Below are 10,343 nucleotides of genomic sequence, written 5' to 3'. Positions count from 1 at the left end.
TTTTCTGCTTTTCCAAATAGATTCTTAGCAGTTTCCATCTTTAAAGGTGACTTTTTTTAAAAAAGAAAAAGTCAGCCATCTTCTTCCACAAGAAAACTGGCCCACTGCTGTGCCTTCATTCCCCCCAAACCCCCAAAGCATCCAGAAGAAGAGTTGGGGAGTGTTACCCCAGATTCTCCCTGAGGGGGAACCCCAGAAATGGGAGCTGGATTTTCTGGTGATCTCTGAGCGTCTGCACTGATGAGGTTACCTAGTTGGGTCAAGAAACGTCTGCAGGAAAACCACCAAGGTCAGAGAGCACCAAGGACCCCATAATCATCATCATCTTCTCCTTCTCTTTCTCCTTCTTCTCCTTCTCCTCCTCCTCCTCCTCCTCCTCCTTCTTCTTCTTCTTCTTCTTCCTTTCTTCTTCTTTCTTTCCTTCTTCTTTCTTTCTTCATCTTCTTTTCTTCTTCTTTTTTCTTCTTCTTCTTCTCCTCCTTTTATTCTTTTTTCTTTCTTTCTTCATCTTCTTTTCTTTTCTTCTTCTTTCTTCTTCTTCTTCTTCTCCTCCTCCTCCTCGTTTTCTTATTCTTCTTTCTTTTTCTTTCTTTCTTCTTCTTCTTCTTCTTCTTCTTCTTCTTCTTCTTCTTCTTCTTCTTCTTCTTCTTCTCCTCCTCCTCCTCCTCCTCCTCCTCCTCCTCCTCCTCCTTATTCTTCTTCTTTCTTTCTTCTTCTTCTCCTTCTTTTTCTTCTCCTCCTCCTCCTCTCTACAATCCCCACTCCCTGCCAACACTCCTGATGTTCCCTAGTTGTGTCATGAAATAGAGAGCACCAAGGATCCTACAGTTCTCTTCTTCCTCCTCCGTATACCCCACTCCCTTCTAGCACTGAAGATGTTACCTTGTTGGGTCACAAAACGTCACTAACGAAACAGCCAGATCAGAGAGCTCTGAGGAACCCACATTTCATCCTGGGTGGCTTTGGGCCAATCACCAGGAGACTGGGAGTTCTAGGCCCGCCTTAGGCAGGAAAGACAGCTGGGTGGCTGCAGGCTAATTACCAGGAGACTGGGAGTTCTAGTGCCAACTTAGGCACGAAAGCCGGTCCCTGTCTCTCAGCCCACCCCACCTCACAGAGTTATTGTATGATGGGAAAAAGGGAGTATTCGTTATATTTGCCGCCTTGAGCTGTTTATTAAAGAGTCATAAAGACCGGATGTAAATCAATAAGGAAAGAAGAAAACTGCAGAGTGACGTCCTGGCTTACAGTCCTCCACCTCGTCGGAAACCCCCATCCCTCTGGGGCCGTTTGCTTCCAAGCCAGACCTCTGCTACAGCTGTCGGAAGCCCTGAGGTTTCTGAGCCTGGCAGAGGGACAGTATTGACAGTCCAAAGATCACTGGCGTGGCAGCCAGAGAGACGGTGGACCCACAGCTCCGGCTCTGGAAATCCTAAAGAAGAAGGTAAAAAAAGGCCAATTAAAAGCCATATTTTTCATTTATTTTGCATGTGCTCCCCCCCTCCAAAAAACCCCAAAAGGGCCCGAGAGAATATTCTACCCCTACTCCGATTGTGTCCTGACTCCTTCCTTACTTTAACAGAATAATAACAGAATAACAGAATTGGAAGGGGCCTTAGAGGTCTTCTAGTCCAACCCCCTGTTTAAGCAGGAGACCTGATACCATTTCAAACAAATCCAATCCCTTCTTGAAGACCTCCAGTGAGGGATCACCCACAACTTCTGAAGGCAACTTGTGTTCCACTGGTTAATTGTTGTTTGTCTCCCTAATTCCCATTGGAGGCTGTTTATGGGGAGGTATCCGGCCATGGGGTATGTTGAGCATTGTGTGTTCTCTTCTAAAGGGTGTTCTTACTCAGTTCTCTCTCATACGCAAAAGACCAGAGTATCATATAATTTGAAGCTGTTCGCCAAAATTCAACAGAGACTTTGGTTCTTTGCTCCCCTGCAGCCATGGGGGGCTTTGCCCACCAGGACTCCTGGCGACAACGTGTTTGCTCCGGCCGTCGGATGATCCTCATTCTGATGGGAATTCTGGCTGTGGTTACCCTCTCGCTCGTTGTCTTAGGCTTCATGGGTGAGTAAGAAATGTGAGTGGGTGATTGTCTTCCTGGTAGTTAACCCAACCTCAGAGTTATTGCTCCAGAATGCCATTCACTCTTTCATAGCGTCCATTCATCTGGGGGTGATGGGAGGAGATACGTCCTTGCAGCATCCTAAGGAACACTTGCAAAAATTGAGAGGTGAATTGAATTCTGCAGTCTTGAGATGACCCACTCGGAAGCACCATGGAGCCTGTATATGTGTTGCACAAAGAGTTTAGTTAGTGTACGTCCCAAAGGGATTTTGGGCTATGCTATGAAGTGCAGTTCTTTAGAAAAGAAGTCGGTGGCAACCCAGATCACGTGTTTCCTGAGACTTCCAGAAGCTCCCCTATAAAGTCCGTATAAATTTCTTTCCAGGGTTCTTGGGGTTTAGCCACTAGCTGCAGGAGACATGGGAAGAACTTTCTGCAAAAGGAGACCATGATTTCTGCAGGGTCTGGTTGGTTGGAGAAGATCCGGATGGGAGATGGGCTTGAGATGGTTGAGCAGATCTGGAAGGCTTTCTTCCTGCTTGCAGCTTCTGATTCTTATAGCTCTTCCTCTGTTGTTCTTCCTTTAAATATTTCTTTCTTTCATCATGAAGGCTTAAGAAAGAAACAAATGGACATGATTCATTAGTTTCTCTCCCACTAGATGAGGGGAGAGAAATAATTGTTAGAAATTCTATTTATTACTGCATATAGCACCACGGATCAAACAAAGAGTACAGTCACCATGTGCTTTACTTCTTAACTGCTCAACTGTAACAGTTCAATCAATCAGAATGGAGCTGGAAAGGACCTTGGAGGTCTTCTACTCCAACCCCCTACTCAAGCAGGAGGCCCTGGCCTATATCATTGTCCAATCTCTTCTTAGAAACCTCCAGTGATGAAGAACCCACAACAAAAAGAAACAGGAAACTCTACTTAGTAGAAAAGAACGTAAGAGTATATACCATGGACCGAAACTTGTAAACTCCGCTGAATGCTACTGGCTGAATCCGAGTGTAGTTGTTGCATAAAAACACATCCCAACAAAATGTATTCCAACTATAATTAACAGGGAGAACACCTGAGCTTTGCTGATCTGTAAATTGCCAGGGAGAAGCTGCTAATTAACATTACAGGGGACCCAGAGAGAATGTCTGTGGTGTGCAAGTAAACTTTGTAGAAGACAGATCTTCTTCTAAATGCCATCGTTGATCATTTATTCTAGCAGCAAACAGAGGGTTGTGTCCTTACAGCCAATTGCCGCAAAACACACTGTATACAGCACACAATTACCCAAAGCCATGCACAAAAGAATGATTGAAAGGGGCCACAATTGGGCGAGGTGCACAACTTGCATAGTGACCCCAAGATGCAGGAAGGATAGGAAGCGCAGGGAAACAGAGGCACGGACACGGGTTCAAGGAAGTCAGCCAGAGACCTGCTTCCTCTCCCCAGGGCACAACTACTCCACAACGTTGAGGAAGATGAAGGAAGATTTGAAAACCAGCAATCGCACCTTGGCCGTGGAATTAGCTGATCTGGAACAAAAGGGTGAGTCACAAAATCCCAGATTTGGGAATGAAAATGCAATTTTTTTATGAAAATTCTGTGGGGGCGGGGGGTCCATTGCTGTGGGGTGGCAGGGCCCGAGGGGGGAGTGCAATTTGGAGAATTACTTTCCTGAGTACTATTCTTCCAAAGATGTTTTAACACTCTAACCCAGGGGTCTCCAAACTTGGCCACTTTAAGACGAATGGATTTCAACTCCCAGAATTCCTCAGGTAGCCAATCTTGCCTGGGGGATTCTGGGAGTTGAAGTCCACAAGGCTTAAAGTGGCCAAGGTTTGAGATCCCTGCTCTAACCCAACCTTTATCAACCTTGACCGCTGGAAGATGGGTGAATATCAACTCCCAGAATTTCCTAGCTTGCCATGGTGGCTGGGGGATTCTGGGAGTTGAGGTCCATCCATTTTCCAACCTATAATTTTGAGAAGTTTCACTCTGATTTTTTTGACGCCTTTCCCAGAGATCAACAATTTGAAAAGTCTCAAAAAAGTCAACCAGATGGTAGAAAACTTCACCAAAGAAGCCATGGAAGGTAAATTTGGGAGAAAGGGAGGTGTTTAAAAGTCCATCCCGGTGTTTGGGAGAGACCCTCCCTCACCTGGAGTCAACACCAACCAGGGACCTTCCCCTTCTCCACTTCCAGTGAAGACTCAGTACTTGGATCAGATCCAGAAACTTCAAGAAACTCTCCAGAAAATGAATTGTGATTTGGAGGAGATAAAGCACAAGGGGAAAGGTGAGCTGGGCCTTTGGGGGGAGGGGAGTGCCAGGCGTGGGGAGGATGGGGTGGGGGCAGCTCAGTGGCCTCCCGATCTCTTGATTGCACAGGTAATCCTCGGCTTACAACCACAGGTGAGCTCAAAATCCCCGCTGCTAAGTGAAACATTGGCTAAGTGAGTTTTGCTCCAGTTTATGACCATTCTGGCCACGGTTGTTAAGTGAATCACTGCAGTTGTTAAGTGACTAATATGATGGTTAAGCGAATCTGGCTTCCTGGTGGACTTCGTTTGTCAGAAAGTCGCAAAAAGCGATCACAGGACCCCGGGTCACTGCGACCGTCGTAAATACAGGTAGTCCTTAACTCACGACCACAATTGAGCCGAACATTTCTGTCGTTAAGCGAAACAGTCATTCAGTGAGATTTGCTCCACTGCATCAACTTCCTTGCCACCGTTGTTAAGTGGATCGCTGCCGTTGGCTGCCCGCGGCATCCGTGTCTCCCTGTCCCAGCCGTAACGGGGTGCCCCTCTCGTCCCCCATCTCTTCTCCAAGGGCCGGCGAGCGGCTGCTGCCCCAGAGGCTGGCACCTGTTTCAGCAGGGCTGCTACTGGCTCTCCTCTGCCGAAAATGGCTGGGCCAAAGCCAAAGAGGACTGCGAAGAGAAGAGTGCCCACCTGGTGATCATCACCGGCTACTTAGAGCAGGTCAGTGCCTCGGTTTCCCCATTCGTCAGAGAGGGAGGGGGGCATGGGCCAAGGCCACCAGACCAGTGGAAGGCCGAGACAGAGGTACTCAATCAGGATCAAGGGAGGTCCTAATACCACTCTACAAAGCCTTAGTAAGGCCACACCTAGAGTCCTGCATCCAGTTTTGGTCCCCACACTATAAAACAAGCAGGAGGATGAGGGGACTGGAGGCTCAAACAGACGATGAACTGAGCATGGCTGGTCCAGTGAAGAGAAGGACCAGGGGAGACAGGAGAGCATCTCCCGATATTTGAGGGGCTGCCCCAGAGAGGAGGAAGGGGGTCAATCTGTTTTCCAAAGGCCAGAGAAGAAATAATGGATGGAAACTGACCAAGGAGAGATTCCACCTGGAAATAAGGAGACATTTTCTGGCAGTGAGAGCAACCAACCCGTGGAAGAGAAGTTGCCTTCAGAGGTTGTGGGAGCTTCATCCCTGGAGGCTTTCAAGAGGAGACGGGACTGCCATCCGAATCAGAAATGGTGTAGGGTCTCCTCCTTGGGAAGGGGGGGTTGGACTGGATGACCTCCAAGGACCCTTCCGACTCTGTTAATCTACCTGCCCTCGGTGTCCTTCTCACGCCTGCTCTGTTGTTGTTTTCTCCTCTTGGCGTAGCAATTTGTGGCACGACTCGCCAAATCTGAGCGCGCTTGGATCGGTCTGGAGTTCAGCAACCAGGCGTGGAAGTGGGTGGACGGGACCCCCTACACGGTGCGCAGGATGTGAGTCTCCTCCGTTGGTCTCCTCTCTGGCCCCCCTCGGATCGGGCTTCCCCAGACAGCTTTTTTCAGGCGCCATTCGCAGCTAGCGGCTCCCCTCTGTGTTTGCACACTTGCATGCCCGTCCTCCTGGGGGAAGGTCCCTATTTGGTCCACACGCGCTGAAAGCCCCCTGCCCTGATTGACTCCTGGAAAGAGAGAGTCGGTGGGCTTCGTTCCTCAGCACCAGCCCCCTGGGACCCCGAGAGCACAGGAGTCACGGGGGAAGCCCTCCAAGAGGCACAGAGGTGGGGATCCAGTGGCAGATCCCACGATCTCGGTGGGACCTTGTTGCACACGCAGGAAGCCCATGCTTAGGCCCCGTGGATCCTGGAGCCCACGCTGCCCTGGGGAAGATGGTTGTGCCCCATGGGATCTGGGTATTCTCTTGCGGCAATCTTTCTCATCCTCAGCCACTTTCAGGTGTGCAGACTTCAGCTCCCAGAATTCCCTTATTTAAGATGTCTGGACTTCCAAGCCCCAGAATTCCTCAGCCAGCATGGCGTTAAGAGCATGGACGGTGCCCCTTTTTCTCTGGACACGGGCCCTGTCCTCTTGCACCACACTCCTGGTGGTCCTTTTTTCCATCAGTCGAATCTTGATCTCCGAGTGGTGCCCTTTCCCCAGCTGAGGTGGGCTTATTGGCCAGAGACTGAATCGGGACCAGTCATTAACTGAATTCTCACCATACATTCACTGCTCAACGGGCCTTCCTGAGCTGATACAACCCAGAGTTCATTAACCAGGTTCCCCCAACTGACCCAGGTTGGCATCCACTGTGCAGCACAAACAAGCCAATTTGCACAATTCCCCAGGCTAGGAAACTGCTGCCAGTCGGGGTTGGACTAGATGATCTCGGGGATCCTTCCCAATTTTGCCTCCGGAGATGCTCGGCTCAGCTGCCCCTTCCCCAGCGACAGAAGGGGGTCTCCCTCCCCCCCCTGGGCTGCCCCACCACCTCCTGCTTTGCCCCTTCCAGCGACTGGCGGCCTGACGAACCGATGCACGTGAGCGTATATTGCAGCATGATGTACCGAGACGGCTTGTGGAGCCAGGCGCCCTGCAGGGTCAAACTAAAATGGATGTGTGAAAAGCTGGCACAGCAGTGAGCCCAGAGGAGACCCCGGCATCACGGACCCCAGGAAGCCCCCCCTGCTCAACGCCTGGAGCAAATAAAACCGATCCTAAGACAAAAACTGTTAAATGTGTTCGAGGATCGTGCCCAATAACTCCATAGACAAGTACTTAGTGAATCAATTATCTTTTATTGATCATACATCTTAACTTTGCAGGTACAGATCTGGAAGTGTTGCAGGACCGCATGGCTGACCCTTAAGTACCCCTGGGGCGTGGCTAAGGTAAGGAGGGGTTATTGGGCTAGGGTAAACCTTGGGGGCTGGCTTGTCCAGCCCCCCTGCTTTCAGCTCTGGGTCAGAGGCAAGGCATTTATTTATGACAAAACCCCCTCTAAATGCCTGGCCGAGATGTTTCTGCGTTGTGTGTGACTGAGGTGTCCTTTTTAGTAGAACGCCTAATTTTGATGTGAGATACGTGTGCTGTTTATTTTGCAATGGCTTTGTTAGAATGTCTGCTGTTTGCTCTTCCGTGTCACAGTGTATAACCTTCACAAATCCTATGTTCGCGAACTGTCTAACGTGCTTATATTTTATGTCGATATGCCTCGACCTTTGACCCACCGCTTCAGCCTTAGATATTTCCATGGCAGCTTTGTTGTCCTCGTGCATGATGATGGGGTAGCTTGGCTCGGCCCATATGTCAGCGAGAAGGTCATCAAACCAGACCAGGTTGTTGGCGGCTTTGGACAAGCAGATATATTCGGCCTCCGTGGTGGATGTGGCTACCAGGTCTTGCTTGCCTGTATACCAATGAACTGGGCTGTTGTTTAGAAAAAATATGTAACCTGAAGTACTCCTTCTGCACTTTACATCCCCAGCCCAGTCAGCGTCAGCGTAACACGTGAGTGTGGGTGTTGTGGTGTTCTCGGGCTCTAATGACAGGCAAGCCTCAGAGGTTTGCTTTAGATATCTTAGTACTCTTTTGATGGCCTCCCAGTGGTACACGGTGGGCTTCCCCACATGCCTTGACAGTAAATTGACTGGTAGTGCGATGTCTGGCCTGGTCCAGTTTGCAATGTATAGTAGAGAGCCTATGGTGGACCTGTATAATGTATTGTCCTCGAACGCCTCAGCCTCATTATACATGTCCTTTAGAAAATCTGGTTGCATTGGCGTTTCACACCCCTTGGCGTTTGCCATGTTGCATTTATGAACTAGTTCCAAAATTTTATCTTTCTGTGACAGTTGAAAGCCCTTGTTTGTTTTCGTGATTTGCACCCCCAAGTATTTGTCTACTTTGCCCAATACTTTTAGTGTAAAATGTTTTCCTAGTTCATTTGCGAAGTTACTACATTTGCTGGCTTGATCACTGATATACAATATATCGTCTACGTATATCAAAACATATTCGAGGGAGTTGTCCGACTTCTTGGTAAAAAAACAGTTGTCGGCTGAAGTGGCTAAGAACCCCATGGATTTTAATGTCTTGGATAGGCACTCATACCAACGCTTCCCTGATTGTTTGAGTCCATACAAGCTTCGGTTTAAAATCCAGGTTTCCCCCTTTTTGGTACTTTGGCTGGGTGGCGCTTTCACATATATCTCCTTGTCGAGTTCAGCGTGCAGGTAAGCGGTTTGCACGTCGAACTGGTGCACTTCTAATCCTAGCAGTGATGCGATTACGAGTGCACACTTCACACTCTCGGCCCTGACCGTGGGGGAGTATGTTTCCGTGTAGTCATCAGGGTATTTCTGGGCGAATCCCTGAGCCACCAGCCTTGCTTTGTAGAGTGCTTTGTTTCCCTCTAGGGTTTTAACCTTGTAGACCCACCGGGTGCCTATGGTTGTCTTTCCTGTTGGGACTTTAGAGGGAGTGTATACTTTTAGTTCTCTCAAGCTATCCATTTCCCTTTCCATGGCCTGTTCCCATTTTTCTCTCTCCTCATTTGGCAACCTCAGTACGTCCTCATACGTGTTGGGGGTTAGTTGGTTATTATGTAGGGATAGTATGTAGTCCCCTAACCTTTCTGGCCTTTTGCCCCTGTTTGTCCTGACTGGCCTGTCAGGGGGTGTTTCTGTGTCATGCATGTACCTAGCTTCCTATGCAATAGATGAGCACAGTTGTCATGCATTGGTTTCCCTATCATAGGTTTTTCCTTTCTAGGTGTCCCCCGTTTACTGGGTTCATCAGTGATGTGGGTGAGCTCAACCCCCTCTACTTCCCCACTTGCGTTGTCTGCGCTATTGGGACTGGCCTCTTGGTGACTGTTCACTTCTGGTTGAGTGCTCTTGATTGGGTGGAAGAATGGTAGTTCCCCACAGACTATTACTTTTCCTATCCCTTTACCCCCTCTGGTTATCTGTGCCTTTCCTTCTTTGAAAATCACCTCAACATTGTTATCCTTGCTTAGTTTTAGGGTGGCAAGGATATTGTATGGTATACTTGGGACTAGAAGTACTCCACGCACCGTACCTATCCCTGGTACGTATGCATTACCTTTGCCTGTCACTTGTACGTTATTTTGGTTAGCCACTTTCACTACAAAGCTTTCTCCCGTGAAAGAGGTTAGTAAGTTGCGATCATGTGTGGTGTGGTTTGTGGCTCCTGAGTCCAGCAGCCATGTGCCTTCCTCCCTGCCTTGGCGTACGTGTCGTGCTTGGTCCCCTATGCCATATAGGGATCCGGTGTGACTTTCCCTGGAACTGTCCCTGTGGTCTCTCCTGTCTCTAGGGCTAGGTGAGTCCCTACGCCTGTGCCTGGCCTCTGGTGAGCGTCCGCTAGTATGCCTGGTCCTTTGTTCTAGTCTATCTCTCCTATGCATCCTGTCACCTGTATTTTTGGGGCAGTCCCTCTTGTAATGGTTTCTTGACCCACATGTGTAGCACTCTGTGTTGCTCTGGCTCCTGCCCTGTGGCTCAACTTTTCTGCTGGGTCTCTGCTCCCTGCGGCTTAGGGAGCGTTCCTTTCTGATGCAATCTTCAGATATTAGTTTACTCGTTAGTAAGTCAAGTGAGAGCCTCCCTGTCCCTAGGTTGTCTATCTGCGTAATAAATGTGTCCCAACTGGGGTCTAGGGAATTCACTATGATACTTATCATGGTCCTCTCGCTTATGACCTCCCCCCTTTGTGTCAGCTGGGTTCTAGTATTATTTAGTGATAGTAAATGCTCGCTCATGGGTGTCCCTGCCTTGAGTTTTGTGGCATAGAATTCCCTGGATAGCCTGGTGGTGCTGGCAACACTTTGGCAGTAAAACAGTTTGTGCATTCTTTGTATTATCTCTAATGCAGTTAGGTGGTGACCAATGCTGGGGTAAATACTGGGGGTAATGCTAGCTATGACAATGCAATAAGCCTTGTGGTGGATGCAATCCAGTTCAAAAGTCCAGGGTTTTTCTGGGGGGTCA

At 48.9% G+C, this 10,343-nt stretch overlaps 1 protein-coding gene across 2 annotated transcripts; it reads left to right on the top strand.

Moving 5' to 3' along the window:
- The first annotated feature begins 1,393 nt into the window (after positions 1 to 1,393).
- LOC139324944 (asialoglycoprotein receptor 1-like) lies at positions 1,394 to 7,076 on the top strand. 2 transcript variants are annotated; one of them, XM_070954722.1, is made up of 8 exons: positions 1,394 to 1,444; positions 1,952 to 2,077; positions 3,530 to 3,625; positions 4,101 to 4,172; positions 4,284 to 4,376; positions 4,913 to 5,064; positions 5,720 to 5,826; positions 6,842 to 7,076. In XM_070954722.1, the coding sequence occupies exons 2-8, from the start codon at positions 1,954 to 1,956 to the stop codon at positions 6,969 to 6,971; spliced, it is 774 nt and encodes a 257-aa protein (XP_070810823.1). In that variant the 5' UTR covers positions 1,394 to 1,444; positions 1,952 to 1,953; the 3' UTR covers positions 6,972 to 7,076. The 2 variants fall into 2 exon arrangements, with proteins under 2 accessions (XP_070810823.1, XP_070810822.1); XM_070954721.1 differs by lacking the exons at positions 1,394 to 1,444; positions 1,952 to 2,077 and having other exon boundaries at positions 3,361 to 3,625.
- The last annotated feature ends 3,267 nt before the right edge of the window (positions 7,077 to 10,343 follow it).

The sequence above is a fragment of the Pituophis catenifer genome, unplaced genomic scaffold, assembly GCF_029215685.1.
Source record: "Pituophis catenifer annectens isolate HBS135680 unplaced genomic scaffold, rPitCat1.0.hap2 SCAF_15, whole genome shotgun sequence".
Taxonomy (NCBI): domain Eukaryota; kingdom Metazoa; phylum Chordata; class Lepidosauria; order Squamata; family Colubridae; genus Pituophis; species Pituophis catenifer.
The sequence above is the reverse complement of the archived record's forward strand: the minus strand, read 5'-3'. Positions and strand labels throughout refer to the sequence as shown.

Coding starts and splice junctions, on each gene's coding strand:
- LOC139324944 (XM_070954721.1), top strand. CDS start 3,376: ATGCACAAAAGAATGATTGAAAGGGGCCACAATTGGGCGAGGTGCACA. Junction 4,173..4,283: donor CACCAAAGAAGCCATGGAAG/GTAAATTTGGGA, acceptor CTCCACTTCCAG/TGAAGACTCAGTACTTGGAT. Junction 5,827..6,841: donor CCCTACACGGTGCGCAGGAT/GTGAGTCTCCTC, acceptor TGCCCCTTCCAG/CGACTGGCGGCCTGACGAAC.